The 22,193-nt window shown below is 42.2% G+C and overlaps 1 protein-coding gene across 17 annotated transcripts in view; it reads right to left on the bottom strand.

The window, feature by feature from the left end:
* The window catches only part of LOC140728939 (teneurin-3), a 2,305,574-nt gene that overhangs the window by 151,794 nt on the left and 2,131,587 nt on the right, over positions 1-22,193 (bottom strand). For all 17 annotated transcript variants that reach the window (XM_073048051.1, XM_073048055.1, XM_073048053.1 and 14 more), the window contains 4 exons: positions 15,061-15,271; positions 10,902-11,003; positions 7,471-7,665; positions 2,888-3,088 (listed from right to left, as the gene is read on the bottom strand). In XM_073048051.1, the coding sequence (XP_072904152.1) occupies positions 2,888-3,088; positions 7,471-7,665; positions 10,902-11,003; positions 15,061-15,271 (709 nt within the window). The remainder of the gene's footprint in view (positions 1-2,887; positions 3,089-7,470; positions 7,666-10,901; positions 11,004-15,060; positions 15,272-22,193) is intronic.

Raw genomic sequence — 22,193 nt, 5'->3', positions numbered from 1 at the left:
TGCTTTTCTTGACTCCGATCAACAGAAAAATAATCTTACATATCAAAGTGAAAATAGATCTCTACAAAGTGATCTAAATTAATTACAAATATAAAACACAAAATAATTGATTTCATAAGTATTCACTCCCTTCGTCAGTATTTAGTAGATAGAATGTAGAGACATAGAAAACCTACAGCACAATACAGTCCCTTCAGCTCACAAAGCTGTGCCAAACATGTTCTTAACTTAGAAATTACCTAGGGTTACCCATAGCCCTCTACTTTTCTGAGCTCCATGTACCTGTCCAGGAGTCTCTTAAAAGACCCTATCATATGCGCCTCCACCACCGTCGCCGGCAACCCATTCCATGCACTCACCACTCCCTGTGTAAAAAACTTACCCCTGACATCTCCTCTGTACATACTTCCAAGCACCTTAAAACTGTGCCCTCTTGTGCTAGACATTCCAGCCCTGGGGAAAAAACTTCTGACTATCTACATGATGAATTTTCTTTTTTCCACTACAGCAGAACAGTCCTGCTTCAGTGTTGAAATCCTGTAACTCCCTCTCTCAGCCACAGATTATAGCAATTTAAGATGGAGATCTACTTGGACTTCTTTGGAAACATTACAAGTGGGCACAGTCATCCAATCAACAGTGGGGAGAGATAATTGGACTCAAAACTTATGGTGACCAATTAACCCAAATTTTGTCTTTTCTTCAGGAGAGCCTTTAGGAGGTCCCAGATAAAGTTCTAGATACAGTGTACCTTTGGCAGCAAATACAGCCTTGAGTCTGTGTGGATTGGTCTCTATCAGCTTTGCACATCTGGACACTGCAAATTTTCCCCATTCTTCTTTACAAAACTGCTCAATCTCTGTCAGATTGCATGGGGATCGTGAGTGAATGGCCCTATTCAAGTCCAGGCACAAATTCTCAATTGGATTGAGGTCTGGACTCTGACTTGGCCACTCCAGGACATTAACTTTGTTGTTTTTATGCCATTTGTGTGGAGCACTGACTTCATGCTTGGGACCATTGCCTTGCTGGAAAGCAAATCTTCTCCACAGTCACAGTTCTCTTGCAGACTACATCAGGTTTTCCTCCAGGATTTCTCTCAAACTTGCTTTATTCATTTCACCCTCTACATTCACAAGCCTTCCAGGGCCTGCTGCAGGGAAGCATCCTCACAGAATGATGCAGCCACTACCATGCTTCACAGTAGGGATGGTGTGTCTTTGATGATGTGCCAAACATAGTGTTAAGTCTGATGGCCAGGAAGCTCAATTTTGGTTTCATCAGACCTTAGAACCTTCTTCCAGCTGACTTCAGAGTCTCTACATGCCTTTTGGCAGGCTCCAGTCAAGATTTCCTATGAATTTTTTTCAACAGTGGCTTTCTCTTTGCCACTCTCCCATGAAGCTGTGACTGGTGAAGCACCTGGCCAACAGTTGTTATATGCACAGACTCTCCTATCTCAGCCACTGAAGCTTGTAACTCCTCCATCCAGGGCTGTCATAGGTTTCTTAGTGGTCTCCCTCACTAGTCCCCTTCTTGCATGGTCACCCAGTTTTTGAGGATGGCCTGCTCTTGGGAGATTTACAGCTGTGCCATATTCTTTCCATTTCTTGATGATTGACTTAACTGTACTCCAAGGGATACTCAGTGACTTGGAAATTTTCTTGTATCCATCTCCTGACTTGTGCTTTTTAATAATCTTTTTAGGGTTGCTTGAAGTGTGTTTTTTTTTGTCTGCAAGATGTAGTTTTTGCCAGGATACTGACTCACCAGCAGTTGGACCTTCCAGATACAGGTGTATTTTTACTACAATCAATTGAAACACCTTGACTGCACACAGGTCTCCAAAAACAGGTCTCCATTTAACTAGTTATGTGACTTCTAAAACCAATTGACTGCACCAGTGTTGATTTGGTGTGTCATATCAAAGGGGGTGGGGTGAATACTTACGCAATCAATTATTTTGTTTTATATTTGTAATTTAATTTAAATCACTTTGTAGAGATCTGTTTTCACCTTGATGCAAAAGAGTCTTTTTCTGATGATCAGTGTCAAAAAGCCAAATGAAATACACTGTGATTCAATGTTGTAAAACAATAAAACATAACTTCCAAGGGGGGAAGGGTGAATATGTTGTATAGGCACTGTATATGTACTTTGATAATACAATGTATTTTGAACTTTGAACATGAGATGAAGAGTCCTTGAAAGTGAGTCCATAGATTGTAGGAAGAGTTCAGTATGGGGTGGGTGAAGTTACTTATCTCATCTGATTTAAGAGACATATGGTTGGTGGGTAATAACTGTTCCTGAATATGATGGTGTGGGTCCTGAAGCTCCAGTACCTCTTTCCTAGTCTCCTTGCTAGGTTTACTTGCTTATGAGCTAAACATCTATACCCATAACAGTAGTCAATGTGCAGTAGTAATATGAATACATAGTCAAGAAAACTAGTGCCTTTATACAAAATGGACATAGTTTCTGTTTAAAGAATGAAGCAGAGTTCAGAGTAGGACCTACCCTTATAGTTATCGTAATATATGAAACATGCAAGCAAACCACAGGCGGGTATTCAACCCTACTAGGAACTCTACCCAAATCAAGTCCATCCTCATCTCCCTCCACCCGTTCTCCAGCCTTCTCCCTATAACCTTTGACACCATTACTAATCAAGAAACAATCGACCTTTACTTTAAACATACCCAGTGACTTGACCTCCACTGCTGTCCGTGGCAATGAGTTCCACAGATTCACCACCATCTGGCTGAAGGAATTCCTCCTCATTTCTTTTCGACAGGGACGTCTTTGTTTTCTGAGGCTATACCCTCTGGTCCTTGACTCCCAGATTTCATGGTTTAAGGATGATTTGCAAGGCATATCAACTCACCCAATGAGCAGTCTGTGCCGGTCCAATTTGGATCACAAGTACAGGAATCACTCTCTTGAAGGTAGGTCCCATGGCCGGAGCACTGATCAGGGCACATGGTCTTTGGTTTCTCACAGTTTGCACCACCCCACCCTGGACTGCAGTGGCATTCTCCATGGATACAAATTCCATGGTTTGAACAGGTCGGGTCAAAACAGTCAGCTGGAAGAGAAGAAAGAAATCATCTTTTGGCCTAAGAAATGAGAAACAGCAGGCACTGACAAGACCTGTGCTTCTAATTCACTTCAATATACTTTAGATGATGAGATCTAATTTAACAATTTGACTCCATAAAATTTTACACTTGTAGGGTCAACGACCTTAAAATTTAATCTCTTCAGAACTAATTGCATTGCTGTGTGAACAAAGATCAATAAAATCAATATTTCTGAGGTAAGGAAATTGGATTTTGCACTTGAAAAATGAACCGATCTTTCACAACATCCCCCTCAATAGCATGATTATGACAGAAGGACAAAAAAAAAAGTCAGCATTTGTCATCATAATCTATCAGAATTTGCTACCTTCCCAGCTCTTCCTCCTAGCTGAATGACTACAGGTCACGATAGGAGAGTGTCAATATATCTGACTGGAGCAAATCTTCACTGCGAGGTGGAAAAACACTGATGTCCACTCAGTGCTTCATCACCTCAAAATGAAGGACATTGCTCAGAGACGGCAATCAATCTTCAGTGTCTGGATTCACTTCCAGACGAGTTCAGCAAACTTCTATCACTTGCAGAACCTGTGTTCTGAAATGCGTATATGAGAATGGATAACTCCAGAATATGACTATACAGTTCAGGCCAAAGGAAGATGTGAACCTCATTTATATGAATCAAATATTTACTTAGTTACAGCGCCGGGAGAGAGATGTTGGAGACGGTGTGCTCTACTAAGCCAGCATGGTACAGCATCCAGGCTAGAGTCAGTGCTACCCCACCCCACCCCAGAAGACACGCTTTGTTGCTGTCGTCTGTCAGATCTTGGCAGTGTTAGATGAGTTATGACTCTTTTATTGAGTGGCTGGATCTTCTTATCTTATACGTTCTATGTGTGCTTTGTGCTACGTGTGACTGTTGGTACTGTGTTTTGTACCTTAGCCTCGGAATAATGCTGTCTCGTTTGGCTGTATTCATGAGTATTCACATATGGTTGCTTCTTTGACCTTGCCATCCAGATACTGGGAGGGACTGTGGCATTGCGGGCGTTGGCTCAGAGCTCTACTGACCCTGGTTCAATTGTGATCTCGAGTGCCACTGGTGTGGAGTTTGACCAGTGGTGCTCCAGCTTCTACCGCATCCTGATGACATGGTGGTTGTTGGATTGATTGCCTACTGAAAGTGCAGGTGGATGGGCAAGAGAATTGTGGGGGGGGTTAGGAGTGGTGGTAAATTGATGGGCATATGAGAGAGAATAGGTGAAATAAGTGAGGTAATGGGATAGGCTCAAAGTCAGCATGGGCTGAATGGGTCAAATCTCTTCCTTGTACAAAGTATGAAAACATGAAAATAGGAGATATATCCAAATCCCCAAATGAAATCGCTTAATCTTTGTTAGGAAATTGAAAACCTAGTCATGCATCTATTTAGTTTTACCAATTTCTACTCACTTACTCACTCATGAGCCGCACTCTCTTATGTTTTGATGCATTAAAACACAAATAATACCTTACTTCATACTGTTTATCCTCACGTGCCTGTGTACCTTCAAGGATGCATGGATTTCACTCAAATCAGGAGAACCTGGCTGTTGCAGAGTCGTGTTTCGTTGGCCCCCATACTCAAATAACATGTCTCCTACAGCTAATTCTCATTACCAGTCAGACTAACACCTCTGACATTGCACCCCCATCCCAGAGTAGGTTCTCAGCACCCACTCCCTTCTCGGTAGTATCCTTCATTTGATTTTATATGTTCTTACATCAATGGGGTCCATTCAGCCCACTGAGTCAATGCCAACACTCAGAGAATGGATTATCCAAGAATCTGTCATCTCTGACCCATAGCTCAGGGCAAAAGCTTCTGCGCACCATTTATTTTAAGCAATGCTTCAAAGTGGTTCATCTCTCAGAACACTCCCACCAATCGCATTCTCCCACATATTCCCCTATAATTGACTCACTTATGGTTCTTCTGCTTCCAAATTACACTGCAGCAAATGAAACATCAAGTCTTTGGAATGTGGGAGGAAAACAGAGCACAAGGAAGAACTTAACGTGAGATGTATTACTTCAAGAGATAGCAGCTAATTTCTGCACCTTCCAGGCCAAGTGCAGTCAACTGATTCAGATTTCAAATGATCAGCAGAGCATGGCACTGAAGCTAACATTGTTAGTTTTAGCATGGTGTTGCACAGGCAATTCTAACAATTCCATACTCTGAAGCTTACAATTGGAAGTACCTGTGCAGTTTCACAAACTGAATTAGAGTAACCCAGATTGCTGTATGAATCCCCCTCATAAATACCCAGGTCTATGACTGCATTGAAAAGATTAATAAGTCTCGTTCACTTTTTAGGTAACAATGGATTTACTGTCAACTGCCAACTTTTCCGATTGACATTCCCACTCACACTATCTTCTCCATTGAACAGTTTGCATGTCCGTCATTGCCAACAAGCTGCAGAGCGGTTTCCAACCACTTCCAGCTGGAAGCTGTGGCGGGAATCTGGGAATGAGGACGGCAACCGCCCATTCTAACCAGTTCTGCAAGCAATCCATCTGAATTTTCATTTTTCTCAAAAGGTTAATTGTTCTTTTTAATGCTGTACATTAACAATGCTGCTGCCAAAAGATATGCAGAGACATGCACGTAGAGATCACCAGATGGTTTGCTTTGAACTAATCAAATTGACAAGCAGCAAAGATAAAAAAAAGAGATGGCATTTACTGACTGACACTTAATTTTAAACACGCTTCAATCTCAATCTCAAGGTTCTGGTCCCTTACATATTAAATGTCTATGAGAAACCTAATCGATCTATCTTTTTTCTGATAATTGAGCCAATTTATGGTTGCCAGATTTAGAAAAAGGGATGTTTTTATCAGTGGCCTGCAGAAATAATAACTGACTTTCCACCTCTCGCCCAATGTTCACTGTATCTTCCACATGGCAATTTCCCTGTAATCGACTATCGCTCCGGCTTGTTGATAAATAACTTGCGATGTTCACTTGTTTTAATCACTTTTGGATGGCTGCTGAAAGGGTGCAAAACAACCTGCTGAACCAGGAGCTGTAGATTCACAGAAATGGACAACAGAGTAAATAGCTATCTAAAGAAATATATGGTATGCAGACCAGAATTTAACAGGCACCCTAGGGCAATTACACATCAGCAATCCTGATGCTCAGAAAACAATTAAAAAAGCACTCAAGCTTTTCTATTTTTAGGACATTTGATGTCCCTGATTGCCTTTCTGCTTTGTAATCATATTTTACTATCCATTAATCTTCGAGTAATAGCTGTCGCAATACTTCACACATTTGAGCAAATGGGTTAAGTAAGTGAACAACCAGTGAGGAATGCAAAAACACATTGTTTTGGAGCAGATTAAAGATGAACTTTATTTTTTCGATGGTGTACATCGAAACACAGCGAAATGTATCATTTGCAAAAAATTAGTGAGGGCTGTGCTGGTTGATGTTGCCAAGCTTCCGACACCAACATCGCATGCTCACCACTCACACAGCATAACCGTATGTCTTTGGGATACAGGCGGAAAGCCGCGCACCTGCTGGAAACTCACGTGGTCAAAGGGAGAATGTACAAACTCCTTACCCATAGCCGCAGGAACTGAAACTTGCTGGTACAAGATGGCACTGTAAAGCAGTGCGCTAATTACTTGCTACTGCACCGCTTCCTGTGTTACTGTGCCACCCCATGAAAATTCTCCCTTGCTCTAATTCCCAGCTTTTAGCGATCTGTAACTAAAGCAGGTTAGTTTCACTAAGCATTGGAAGCTTAGTTCAATTCTTTGTTTTCTGCTTTCACACTAGGGTTTAAGGGTCTGCTTCAGTCTACTCTCCCCTGTTCGCAGTTTAATATTTGTAATAAAAGCACATTTACTTCTTTTGTGGGACATACTGTGATGAGTTCAAGCAACACTAGAAGATTCTGACATGTTCCTCTGGAAGTGAAGTTAAGCAGTCTAATTTATGAATGCTTAATCTCATTCTGGGTCGTCGCCTACATGTAAGTAACTGGAAGAAATACGGGGACTTGTGGGAAAGATGAAATAACATTGGCTTGAAACATTAACTCTTCCTTCCTCCCTGCACAAAGTTAGATGTTCTTCCTCTCACTCAACATCAGTAAAGCTAGAGAATTCATTGGTGACTCTAGGAAGGAGAAGGAGAGAAAACATGCACATCGGCAGATCAGCACGCAGAAGGTTGGCAGCTTTAAATATAACCCATTCCAATTCTGAATGAACATTCCAATCCTACGGACAATTGTGAAGTAGCCATCCAGGAACTGTACTGAGCAGAGTTCACTCGACCCCTGAGCCACCTCTACCGCTAAGTTAACTGCCTCAGCCATACCTTGCTCGCATGTTTCTCCTTTGTAGCCCGAGTTGCAAACACAGGAGCCCATGAGGCAGATGCCGTGTGCTCCACATTGAGGGTCAATGCACTGGGTTGAGGGTACGTCACACTCGGTCCCTTTCCAGCCACTGAAACAAATGCAGCGTCCTTTGGAATACTGCCCATTGCCACTACACAATATCGGGCATGTTGCTGCAAAACAGAATTGATAAAATCTTAGCATTAAAATCTTGTCATTGCAACAAAGAAGTGAAATGGACATACCTTTGAAATGGTACGCTTACAGCAACACAGATTCAGCCAATGAGTTGGAAAATGATATAACGCACAATGAATATTGAATCCACAATTAACAGTCAGTTCATTTAAAGAGCAGAGGACCGAAATGCCATCAGCTTCTCCCAATATAATCAGGGAAGAGTGCAGTTAGTGGAGGACAGTCACTATAAATTATGGATCGAGACATAGAAAATCTACAGCACCTAAAAGGCCCTTCGGCCCACAATGTTATGCCGACCATGTAACCTACTCCAGCAGCTGCCTGGAATTTCCCTACTGCATAGCCCCTTATTTTTCTAAGCTCCATGTACCTATCTAAGAGCCTCTTAAAAAACCCTATTGTATCTACCTCTACCACCATCACTAGCAGTGCATTCCAAGCACCCACATCTCTCCATGTGAAAAGCTTACCTCTGACATCCCCCCTTGGAATTACTTCCAAGGACCTTAAAACTATTCCACCTCATGTTATCTATTTCAGCGCTGGAGAAAGCCTCTGGCTATCCACACAATCAATGTCTCTCATCATTTTATACACCTCTATCAGGTCACTTCTGGTCCTCCATCACTCCAAGGAGAAGAGGCCAAGTTCACTCAACCTATTCTCACAAAGTATGCTCTCCAATTCAGGCAAAATTCCTGTAAATCTCTTCTGCATCTCTCTACATAGTATCCACATCCTTCCTGTAGTGAGGTGACCAGAAATGAACATAGTACTCCAAGTGGGGTCTGACCAGGGTCCTATATAGACGTAACATTACCTCATGGCTTCTGAACTCAGCCCCACGGTTGATGAACGCCAACACACCATACACCTTCTTAACAACACTGTCAACCCGCGCAGTGGTTTTGAGTGTCCTATGGACCACAAGATCGCACTGATCCTCCACACTGCCAAAAGTCTTACCATTAACGTTATATTCTGTCTTCAAATTTGACCTACTGAAATGACTGACTTCACACTTATCTGGGTTGAACTCCACCTGCCACTTCTCAGCCCAGTTCCGTATCCTATTAATATCCCTCTGTAACCTGTGACAACCCTCCAGACTATCCACAACACCCCTGACTTCTGTGTCATCAGCAAATTTACTAGCCCACTCTTCTAATTCTTCATCCAAATCATTTATAAAAATCACAAAGAGGAGGGGTCCCAGAACAGATCCCTGCAGAACATCACTGGTCATATATGTTGGGAGGGCCTTGCTAGGCCATTTCAGAGAAGAGCAAAGAGCGAAAACAATGGCTGCACAAGAGACTGCAGATGGACCTAATGATGAGTCTCAACCCGAAACACTGACTTTCCATTTTCCTCCATAGATGTTGCCTGACCTGCTGAATTCCTCCAGCATTTTGTATGTGTTTCCAGAGTCAAAACTCTGGTGCTTCATGAAGGTTAGCCAAAATAATTATGAAATTCTCTGGATGCATAAGAAGAAAGAGAGGATAAATGATGGTCCTTGAAGAATGATGCTGCATATTTAACATTAGGAGATATGGAAATAGCAGAGATGCTAAGTGAATATTTTGGATTGGTCCACACAATAGGACCAAAAATATTCTAACAGTAATAGATCAGTAAGGGCCAAATAGAGAGAAATTTAAAACCATCTCCAAAACTTGATAAAATACTAGACAACTGATAACCTGCATTCTAGGATCCTAACGGACTGGAGAAATAATGGGGTCGTTGGTTCTGATCTCATGATAATTTCTAAATTTTGGAGAAGTCCCAGAGGATTTTAAAATAGGAGATGCAATGTCACTTTTCAGGAAACAAGGAGATAGAAATCAAGAAACTCTAAGTCAGCTGTCCTAACATTTGTGATCGGAAACAATGCTGGAATTCATTGTTAACAAGGTAACAGGAGGACATATAGAAAATCATAAATCAATTAAGCTGCGCCAACTGGGATTTATGAAAGGGGAAAATCATGGTTGACAAACTATGCTTGAGGCCATTGAGGAGGTAATAGAATGGACAAGAGGGAACCAGCAGATATAGTGTATTTGGATTTCCTGTTAATGCCAGAAGACATTCAATGCAGTGCCTCATTAAGGATTACTACATTAACGAGCACACAGAGCTGTATGTATAGGAAGTTACGAATCAACAGAAAACAGGATAAAAGAGACATTTTCAGACTGGCATTCAGTAAGTGGTGGTGTGCAACAGGGATCACTGCTGTGGCCTCAACAACATACTGTACATTAATAAACTTGAAGGGAATGGGAACAACGTAACCAAATTTTCTGATTGTACAAAGGTAGGTAGGTTAGAGAGTTGCAGAGACACAGAATGCCTACAAAGGGATACAGATAGATTTTTGTAAGGATGGTTTGACATATGAAGAGCAGGTGCTCAGACTGGGCCCATGCTCATAAGAATATAGGGAAATGAAAGGTAATCTCATAGAAAGAGCCAGAATGTTATTCCATTACACTTGGAGCACTGCTCAATGAACTTCTACAAGCTGCAGCACTTTACTAAACTGATAAGGGGCATTTAGTCATTTTTAACTTAGCAATATGTAGGGTTAAACACACATTATGACTATGAGACGCAGGAGCAGAATTAGGCCTTTCGGCTCTGCCAGATCGTGGCTGAAATACTATCTCTCACAACCCCATTCTCGTGCCTTCTCCCCATAACCTTTGACACTCTTACTAAATCTCCACTTTAAATATACCCAATGACTTGGCCTCTACAGATGCCTGTGGCAGTGAATTCCACAGACTCGTCACCCTCCGGCTGAAGAAATTTCTCATCTCTGTTCTAAACGGATGTCCTTCTGTTCTGAGGCCGTGCTCTCTACTTCTAGTCTCCCCCACTATATAAAACAACCTCTCTATGTCCACTCTATTTATGCCTTTCAATATTCAATAGGTTCAATGAGATCCCCCTCATTCTTCAAAACTCCAGTGAGAACAGGCCCAGATACTGCTGGCATTTGCAGGTGATATTGGATTTCACAAGCGTTTCTCATAAGGGAAAAGTGAAGAGCTTTTCAGATATTAAGTAACTTGCAATGCGTGGTACCACCATAACATAATACACTCTCTCAAACAATTTTTCTGCTGTCCCAGAAGTGTAAGAAATCTCCTTCTCCTACTGATAACAAAATGCTTTGTTTTATTTAAATACTTGCCTCTTGCACAATCAGGCCCAAAGAATCCAGGAAAACAGTGGCAGGCTCCAGAAACACATTCTCCATTCCCGTGACAGTTCCGTGGACATTCCACTACTGACTCTGTGAACAAACCAAACGTTAGAAATACACTTGATGCATTATATCAAGCAATTCACTCTGGTGGAACTAGTACATGGAAATGATTTCTGCCCTTGAAGAACAATATGGTTGGTAAGACCACAGGACCAGATAGGTTATCAACAGAAGCAAGGTTTGAGACCTTTGCATCCTTTTTAGCCAGACAGGGTCCTAGGCGATTAGAGAAGAGCCATGTTGATCCACTTAGGAAGAGCAATATGGATAAAGTAGGATATTATGTGCTGGTGAGCCTTACACCACTTGAAATTATTGGACAGGATTTTTCCCATTTGGAATACTTTGCACAGCTCTGAAATTACAAAACCGATTGAGGAGGAGAGGACAGTGGACATTGCCTACCTGGATTTTAGTACCGTATCAGCAAGATGCCTCAAGGTATGGTGATCCAGAAGATTAAGACGCATTGCACCCATGGTGATTTGACGGAGTGGATTTAAAATTGGCCTGGCCACAGAAGATAGAGTGTAGTGGCAGAGGGGTAATATTCTGATTGGAGCTCTGTGACCAGTGGAGTTCTGCAGGAATTTGTTCTGGGACCAGTTGGAAACATGGGTGGAGAAATGGTAGGTGGAGTTTTAGTATGAACATATATGCAGTTCATGGGGTCAAATGCAAATGATAATTGGCAGGAACATTACTGATAGAGGGATCTTGGGGTGCAGGTCCATAGCTCCCTGAAAGCAACAGCAGAAGTAGATATGTTGATAAGGAGGAAGTAAACCCTATTTGCTTTTATTAGTTGGGGCAATGAACATAAAGTTGGCAAATTATGTTGCAGCTGCATAAAAATTTTGGTTGGGCCACCATTGCAGCATTGAGTGCAGTTCTTGTTGCCGTTTAACGGGAACAATGTGGAGTCTATGGAGAGGGTGCAGGAGAGATTCACCAGGATGTTGTCTCAAGATCAAATATATTAACTAGAAGGAGATTTTGGACAGACTTGGATTGTTTTCTTCAGTACTTTTGAGGTTGAGGGGCGACTTGAGAGAATTTAGAAAATTATAAGAGGCAGAGATAGAATAGAAAGTCAGAGTCTTTTTCTCACGATGGAAGTATCAAATTCTACAAGAGATGGGGTTAAGCTGAGAGGGAGGAAGTTTAAAGAAGGTATATGAAGCAAAATTCTAACACAGAACGCTTGGTGCATGGAATGCACTGCCATGGAAGATGGCGGAAGTGGACACAGTCGCAATGTTTAAGAGGAGTTTAGACAGGGACATGAACAGGTGGGGAATGGAGGGATACAGACCATGTGCAGGCTAATGGGATTAGTTTAATTCAGCATCCATGTTCAGCATGATATGTTAGGGTGTGTTCCTGTGTTGTACTGAATCATGTTCTATCGGGAGTGTGTATAAATATTGTACCAGAGGCTTGATTAAGACTGGATCCCAGGTGATGTGGGCAGTAGCACTCGCTGTTGGGCCATTCTGCACCCAATGCACCATTATATTATCTATTACACTCTCATCCAGGTTTGTTCTATAGGGTGCCATCAAGTCCTTGGCTCAATTCCACCAGTACTCTACAGGTAACCAGAAATGGGGATTATTAGACTACTGATTATTGAAGGCTGCACTACAGAGATAATTTATTTCAGTGCAGTGTTAGGATGTGAAAACAGACAGAGACTTAATCACTAAATTTTGGATGAGACTCTTTAAATTTTCTCTCAAAATAACTGGATGCGATTGGGAGAATGCCACAAAATCCAGCCTACTTATTTATTGGATGCAGTCAACATGACTTTCATTTTTAAATGCATGTTCATACAAGGCAAGTTTAAAAATGTTGTGTTTCTTTATTAACGGGGTTGGAAGCAGAACGGCCATTAGTGATTTTAACTCTAAAACATTCAACACTAATTCTTCTAAATATTCTAGAAGTGGAATATTATCCCTCATTCCATCCCACTCATACTCCAGCCGACAAACTCCTCTGCAAGTCAGCCTTGCATCTCAATGGCCTCACGAATGGCTCCAGGTACCTGGGTCAATGTGGAGATTCAAGATTGTTTAAAGTCATTTCCATACACAAGTGTATGGAAAGTATGGAAAGTGTAATGGAGAATGAAATCATTGTTACTCCGGATCTGATGCAACGCAAAAAAGACAATAAGATAAAGAACACAATAATTTTTAAAAAACATTAAGTATAAATACATAACATAGCTAATCATAAAGTGACACTTGAAAAAGAACTCTGACAGGAAATGATAAAGTAGTGGTGGTGGGTGGATTAGTGGGTGGAGGTGTTGATCAGCTTTACTGCTTGGGGAATGTAACTGTTTTTGAGTCTGGCTGGCTTGGCATAGATTCTATGTAGCCTCCTCCCTGAAGGGAGTGGGACGAACAGTCCATGAGCAGTAATACACACAAAATGCTGGAGGAACTCAGCAGGCTGGACAGCATCTGTGGAAAAGGGTAAACAGTCGAAGGACAAGACTTGCAGAGGAGTTTGTCAGCTGTAGTATGAGGGGGATGGGTAGAGGTATAATATTCCACTTTAAGAATATTTAGAAGAATTAGTTCCTCCAGCATTTTGCGTGTATTACTTTGTTTTTCAGCATCTGCAGATTTTCTCTTGCTTGTGAGCCCATGAGCAGAGTGGGCAGGATCCTTCATGATGTTACTGGCCCTTTTCTGGTATCTTTCTGTATATACGACCTTGATGGCGGGTAGGCTGGTGATGTGTTTGGCAGTTTCAGCTACCCGTTGTAGAGCTTTGCTGTCCGCCACAGAGCAGTTTCTGTACCAGGCAGTGATGCAGCATATTAGGATGCTCTCCACTGCACATCTGCAGAAGGACATTAGTATTGATGAGCATAGTCCAACTCTCTTCAGCCTCCTCAGAAAGTTGGTGAGCTTCTCCTCAGTAGAAGTGTTGGTGAGCTTTCCTGATTGTGTGGGATGTGTTCTGGGACCATGAGAGAGGCTGTGTGAGATGCGCACTCCCAGGAATTAGAAACCGCTCATAGCTTCCACCGCCAGCTGGTGGCGTAGTGGCATCAGCGCCGGACTTCAGAGCGAAGGCTCGTGAGTTTGAATCCAGCCGGCTCCCTTGCACGCTTTCCATCCGTGTTGGGTTGAGCATTGAGCTAGCAACTGGGCCTCGTAAAAATAAGAAAGCCTGCTAAAAAAAAACGCCGTCACGACGGTGTCCCGATGACTCCACTCGGAGTTAAAGGCTTTCTTCTTCTGCTTCACAGTTTCCACTGCTCTGCCGCTGATGTAAAGGGGGGTGTTCGTGGTACAAGTTCTCCTGAAGTCGATACCCATCTCCTTTGGGAGAGGAAGAGGTTATTTGCCTTGAGCTCTTTCGCAACCTCACAGCCTCCGTAGTTTTGCAACCTTGTGAGGAAGGTATTTGTGAGGAAGTGCTGAGTGTGGGGGTGGGGGGTCACATCTGCACATAGGAAGGGGTTTTAAGCCTGGTGTTTTCCATAGAACTTCCATTATGGAATTTAAAAAGGGGGGAGGGTGAACTAACTCTGTGTTCAGTGGAAGAACAGGAACATATCGATACACTTTATATCATCAGTCAGAAACACTGTAAACATAGAATTATTAAAATAAAAGCAACACTGTAACAAAGGTATAACCAGGCCTAAAAGAGCAAGTAAAAAACACAGGGTTGAACAGCCTACTGATATTCTTCTAGGTACTGGGCATAGTGAAAATCAATAGAATTTACAATAACGCCTTCAGGGACAGAATGGAGAATTCTCAATGAGTAAAACCCAGCATTGATTGTTGACTGCCCAGTCTGAATGACCAATGAACGGAACTTACCAGTAACTGCTTACAGCCGTAATTATAATCGTTCTGAAGTTTCTAAAATATATCTAATGCCTAGTAGTCTTCTGAATGATCAATGTACAAAATTGATCATGCCCAAATTTGGCACAAAAGTTTAAACTGCAGAAGAAATCACTTGTGGCTTGGGAATGAAAGCATACGTGTCAGGCATTCAGATGCTACCTTTCAACTAGCACACCACTGCTGACTTCAGAGCTTACCTATGACGATGGTGTTGAAGGATACGTGCTCTGCTGTTTTCCCATCATTGTAAAAGGCCAGGTGCCAGACTCCAGAATCGAGGTACTGGACAAAACCGGCCTCTTGCAGGCTCACTGCTCTGATGTGCCGCCTTTTGTTCTCAAGATCCACCAGGCTGCGCTTCTCTCTAGAGATCAGTCTACTGCCGTCGAGAAGCTCCACAAAGTCGTACTGAAAAGGAGAGGCAAAAGTGAACAAAGCAGGCGTGAACGTACAAGAGAGTTCTTTAATGTCACAAGTACGAGGAGAATTCAGAAAATCATTCTGGAACATTTTATGTAGAACAGTCTATCCAAAAAAAAAAGATTGGTCAGAATGTGGTTATGATTTACAGTCGTTGGCATTATTATTGTTTTTCGGTGCAATTAATGGAACAACTTATTTGCAGCTGCATTCACCACCTGACACACCCTGAAATCTTTCAATGGGCAGCCTGTACTTGCTGCAAAGTGTCTGCTTTCTGCGGGTTATTGCATAAAATAAAGCTCTTCCTGTGTCCTTTTGACAAATTTGTGGTCTGTAGTTATCTGTCCTTCACCCATTGGAAACATGCTAAGATTGATTAAACTGAAGTGTGAAGAACGAGAACTTGAAAAATATATTCCCATCTCATGTCCTGTGGTTTGACGATGCTTTTGGAGATGGACCAGCAATGACTGATATGAATTATATTATGTCAATGATAAGTATCATAATTTCCTGAGCTTTACAAAGAGAGGCAAGCCAAGTCATTATGCTGAACCAATATAAAATGTCACTTCAGCTCCAGATGAAGTATTGTGTCCAATTCCATACTCAATAAGACAGGATGGCCAGGGAGATATTGGAGGGGGTACTGATGAGAACTGCAGAGAGAGAGACCGCAGTTACATGAGTAAACAGGAAGAGCCGTAAGCTGTTCTTCATGGAGCGGAGAGGAAAAAAACACAAACAGGAGAAATAATGTTAAATATCATAAATAGAAAGGAATTGCTCCCAATGGGTGAAGCATGAATAACCAAAGAGCACAAACTTGACAGAAGGATTGAGGAAGGGCTTCCAGACCATCCAAACCATGCTCCCTTCTCTCTGCTGCGGGAGCCTTAGGTCCCACACTACTGGGTTCAGGAACAGTTAGTACCCTACAACGATCAGATACCTGAACCAGTCTGACCTGATTCCATGACCTATGGACTCTCTTTCAAATGACTCAACAACCCATGTTCTCAGTATTACTTATTAATATTTGCAGTTTGTCTTCTTGTGCACATTGTTTGTCAGCCCTTGTGTGTAGTTTTTCATTGACTCTATAGTATTTCTCAGTTCTACCATGAATGTCTGCTAGAAAACAAATCTCAAGATAGTATAAGGTGACATATGTATACATACCTGATAATAAATTTATGTCGAAATTTTAAACTTTGCTTAAAGAACAACAAATTGATTTGGAAAGCAGAGGCAGATTCTGTAGATGTGTTTAAATGAGAACTGTATAAGTATCTTATCAAGAAATAAAACGTGTGGAAAAGAGCAAAGAGTGCAAGCCTAGAACAAACTAGATTCGTCACTGCAAGAACTGGCACAGGTTTGATGGGCTAAATGGCCCTCTCTGTGTCATTCTGATTTATAATTCTATATCAGAGCAATTATTCCAGTCACACATCAGAGTTACAACCAATCATTTCAGCTGCTAATAAAGTGCAAGGTTATTTCACTTGGTTATCAAATGCAGCCATTTATTATATGAAATTTGAATAAAATTGCTGCTTCATTAGAATTATACAACTTTTGTAATTCAGACAAGCAACATGCTCAACCTCAACTGGAATAGGAAGAGGAGATTCAACATACACAAGAGCTCCTGGGCTCTGAACAAGATCAGAATAAAAACCTTTCATACTGAGCTTTCATTAGCCACGTTCCAGGGATTGAGATAACCACCAAGATGCAGATCTAACATACTGAAACAGGCATGATATGACAGATGAGAAGACTCGTTATCAAGCATGTCAAGCAGCGCATATCAACAGCCGTCAAAAAGCGAACAGTCCAATTGACGCTTGTTGGGATTCAGCTGATGCTGCAAGTTGCTTTGGTTAGGCTCTTTTGTCAAGTTTCTTCTCTTGAAGACTTCTGTTGGGGTGTGAGATGCATCTCCAGGTGATCCTCGAGTCCAGCCCCCTTAGGTATCAGACAACACAAAGTCCAAACCATAAAATTTACCCCCAATCACCTTCTGAGCAGGAGAACTGTTCTTCTTAAGTGTACACACTCCTGGGTTATGTAAGGGTTTTAAGCACTATCTTTAACTCAAAGTTTCCCTAAGTTGAAAGCACTGTCAGCTGAGATAGCAAAAGGTTAGTCCAGATCTGAGTTGACGTTGGATCTTAGTTAGAATTAGTTCATTAATATAGATCTGAACTGCAGATTCATTGTACTTTCTCAGTGGCTTTTGCACTTTATTCTGCATTCTTATTTTACCTTGTATCGCTTTAATTCACCGTGTAATGATTTGTTTGGACTGTATGCAAGAAAAACTCTCCATTGTAACTCTGTACATGTGAGAATAATAAACTCATTCCAATTCAAACTGTGCTGGACAACTGGAGTTTCTGGAACTCATCCTGGGAAAATAATCTATCTATGTTATCTATGCTTGTCATAATTGTATTTGTTTGTTTCAAGCCACCCCTCAGCCTCTAACTCTCCAGAGAAAACAATGCAAGTTTGTCCATCATCTCCTTATAGCTAACACATTGCAGTCCAAGCACCATCCAGGCTAACCTCTTCTGCACACATTCCAAAGTCGCCACATCCTTTCTATAGTGCGGTGACTGAACTGTTATCAATACTCCAAATAGAGTCATAGAGAAGTACACCACAGAAAAAGGCCCTTCAGCCCATCTAGTCCATGCCAAAGCTATTTAAAATGCCTACTTCCATCAACCTGCACCAGGACCATAGCTCTCTATATCCCTTCTATTCATGTACCTATACAAACTTCTGTTAAGTGCTGAAATCAAGCTTGCAATGCACCACTTCTGCTGGTAGCTCATTCCACACTACCACAACCTTCTGAGTAAAGAAGTTTTCCCTCGTTCTCTTTGAACTTCTCACCATTCACCATAAACCATAACCTCTGGTTGTAGTCCCACCCAACCTCAGTGGAAAAAACCTGCTGGCATTTACTCTATCTATACCCCTCATAACTCTGTATACCTCTATAAAATCTCCTCTCAGTCTTCTGCATTCTGAAGAGTACAATCCTAAGCTATTCAATTTTTCCTTATAACTCAGATCAGCCAGACCCAGCAACATCCTTGTATTTTTTCTCTGTACTTCTTCAACCTTGTTTACATCTTTCCTGTAGGTAGGTTACCCAAACTGCACACTACACTCCAAATTAGGCCTCACCAATGCCTTGTACAACTTCAACATAACATCCCATCTCCTGTACTCAATACATTGATTTAAGAAGACTAATGTGCCAAAGAGCCTTCTTTATGACCCCATTAGCTGTGGACTTGTATCCCCAGATCCCTTTGTTCTACCACACTCCTCAGTGCCCTACCATTCACTGTGCAAGACCGACTCTGCTTGGTCCTACCAAAGGGCAACACCTCACACTTGTCTGCATTAAATTCCATCTGCCATTTTTCAGCCCATTTTTCCAGCTCTCTGAAAACCATGATAGGCTTCTTCACTGTCCACTACAACCCCAGTCTTGGTGACATCCGTCAACTTGCTAATCTAGTTAACCACATTATCATCCAGATCATTGATACAAATGACGAACAACAAAGGACCCAGCACAGATCCCTGCAGCACACCACATGTCACAGGCCTTCAGTCAGAGAGGCAACCCTCTACTACCACGTTCTGGCTTCTCCCACAAAGCTAGTGTTTTATGTAATTTACTGTCTCATCCTGAATGCCAAGCGACTGAACCTCCTTGATCAGCCTCCCACATGGGACCTTGTCAAATGCCTCACTAAAGTCCATATAGACAACATTCACTGCTTTGCTGTCATCCACTTTCCAGGTAATTTCTCTGAAACACTCTAAGATTGGTCAGACAAAGCTACTACACACGAAGTCATGCTGACTATCCTTAATCAGTCCATGTCTATCCAAATACTTATATATCCAGTACCTTAGAATACCTTCCAATAACTTACCCACAACTGATGTCAGATTCACTGTCACATAATTTCCTGCTTTATGTTTTCAGACAGCAAAACAACATTGGCTATTCTCCAATCCTCTGGCACTGTTCCTGTTGCTAAGGATGTTTTAAATATCTCTGCTAGGGCCCTGACAATTTCTGCACTTGCCTCCTGTAGGGTACGAGTGTCGCCTTGTCAGGCTCTGGGGATTTATCCACCCTGATTTGCCTCAGGGTAGAAAACACCTCCTCCTCTGTAATCTGTACAGAGTCAATGAACTTGATGCTGCTTTGCCTCACTTCTATAGATTCTGTAGCCATCTCCCAAGTAAACACAGATGCAAAGAATTCATTTACGATCTCCTCCATGTGTTTGGCTCCACACATGGATCACCATGCTGGTTTTCCACAAGACCAATTTTGTCCCTTGCAATCGTTTTGGTCTTAACATATCCGTAGAATCCCTGAGGATTCTTCTTCATCTTATACACTAGAGCATCTTCATTTCTTCCTGATTTCTTTCTTAAGTGTTCTTTGCATTTCTTGTACTCCATAAGCACTTCATTTGCTCCTGCTTGTCTATACCTTTTTACTTAACCAGGGCATCTATATCTCTTGAAAACCAAGGTACCCTATACTTGTTAGTTTTATACAGCTGTAACATGATTTGCCAACATTTATTCTCAATGCCCTGAATGATGAAGGCAAACATGCCTTTGACCGTCAGCCTAAAATGTCAACTGTACTTTTTTCCACAGGTGCTGGCTGGCCTGCTGAGTTCCTCCAGCATTTTGTGTGATCTGCCTTCTTTACCATCTTCGCTACTCGGTTTGCCACTTCCATGGCCATATGGATTTGCACCCCAAGATCTCTCTGGTCATTAGCACTCCTAACCTACCATATCATGGGTTTGCACTTCACCCTCACACATGTTTGGATTAATCTCTATCTGCCATTTCCTTGTCAGAATATATAAACAATTTAAACCCTACTATGTCCTTTGAAAGCCTTCCCTACTATTCACAACTTCATCAATTGTTTTGACATCTGCAGACTTAATCAGCCCACTTATATTTTCATCCAAATCATTTATATACTCTATTACAAACATCTGAGGTCCCAGCAATGATCCTCGTGGAATACCATTCATCACGGACCACCAGTCAGCATAACAGCTCTCTGCCAGTACCTTCTGTCATCTATGACCAAGATGATTTTGTGTTCAACTTACTGGCACATCTTGATCTTTCAACTTAATCTTCTGGACTAGTCTACCTTGGAAGACCTTGTCAAATGCTTCACTCAAGCCCATATGGACAACAACCACCGTCAATCTGCTTTATCACCAACTCAAAAAATTTATTCTATTTGCCTGGCATACCCCTTTAAACTTTTTCTATCCATGTACCTGTCCAAATGACTTGTAAACAGTGTAATTGTATCTGTCTCTACCACTTGCTGTGGCATCTCACTTCACATATCCACCACACTCAGTGTGAAAATGTTATTCCTCAGGTCTCATTTGAATCTTTCCCCTCTAGTCTGAAACCAATGTCTCTCTGGTTTGAGACTCTCCCATCCTGGGTAAAAGACTGTGACAATTCACCTTATCTCAACCCCTCTTGATTTTAGCAACACACACAAAGTGCTGGAACTTAGTATGCCACGCCGCACTTATGGAAAAGAATAAACAGTTGACATTTCAAGTTGAGACCCTTCATCAGGACCTGGTTATGAGTCCCTGGCTAATAATTTTATATACTTCTGCAAGATGGCTGCTCAGTTTTTGATGCTCCAGGGGAAATAGTCATAGCCAATCCAGTCTCCAGATCCGGTACAAAGGAGACTGAGATATGATTAATTGAGGTACACAGAAATAGAGTATTAAAATTAAAGTCTGTCCTGAGTCTGATTGGTTCATCAGGCCGGTGCTTATGCCGGTTTCCAAGGCGTGAAGTGACTGAGAGTATGAGACTCCGCCCACCCCCCCCCCCCACCCCCGGATAGGACGTTATCTCGAGGTTAACCCCCAGCATTTTGCTGGTACCCATTTTCAGCTGGGTAGCAGTGTGTAGTTAAATGCCTTGCTCAAGAATACAACACGTTGCCTCGGCTGGGGCTCGAACTCACGACCTTCAGATCGCTAGTCCAACGCTTAACCACTTGGCTACACGCCACACACACTAGTAAGTTAATTAGAAAAGGAGCAGATTCGGCCAAGGCCAGTCTTTTTGGACTGTGCAGGTGTGGTAAGTGTCCGTGTCAGGTGCCTTACTCAGCTGCAAATAAAAGGAAGATAGGCTCAAGTGAGTGTGACAGTGATAGAATGGGAAGGCTTTAGCTTAACAGGTTCAGTGTGAACAGGCAGAGGCACAGTTAAAAAGAGGTCAGGCTTTTTCCTTAGCATGGAGTAGTCAGGATGGAAAGCTCCTCCTGTCAGATGTGGGAAATCAGGACACCTGATGGCTTCCCTGATGACAATATCTGTGGGAAGTGCTCCCAACTTCAGCGCCTGACTGATTGAGTCAAGGGGTTGGAGCTGGAATTGGATGTACTCAGGATCGTTCAGAAGGCTGAATATAATATAGTTGAGACTTTTGAAGAGGTGGTCACACCCAGAGCACAGGCTTCAGAAGGCAAATGCGGTTAAGGGATTAAGAGGTCAGTGCAGGGTTCCGCTGTGGCCAATCCTTCTCCCCCACCCCCCCAGTAACAAGTCTCTGGACATTGCTGGAGGGGATGACCCATCAGATCATGACAGCAGCAGCCAGGCTGCCTGCACTGTGGCCGGTGACGAGGCTTGACAGGGCAGGGTAAACTCAAGCAGCACGCTAGTTATAGGGGGACTCGATAGTTAGAGGGACAGAAAAAAATTCCGTAGCTGCAAGAGAGACACCAGGATGGTGTGTTGCCTCCCGGGTGTGAGGGTCCATGATGTCTCGTGTCGGA

The sequence above is a fragment of the Hemitrygon akajei genome, chromosome 6 (assembly GCF_048418815.1).
Source record: "Hemitrygon akajei chromosome 6, sHemAka1.3, whole genome shotgun sequence".
NCBI classification, from domain to species: domain Eukaryota; kingdom Metazoa; phylum Chordata; class Chondrichthyes; order Myliobatiformes; family Dasyatidae; genus Hemitrygon; species Hemitrygon akajei.
The sequence above is the reverse complement of the archived record's forward strand: the minus strand, read 5'-3'. Positions and strand labels throughout refer to the sequence as shown.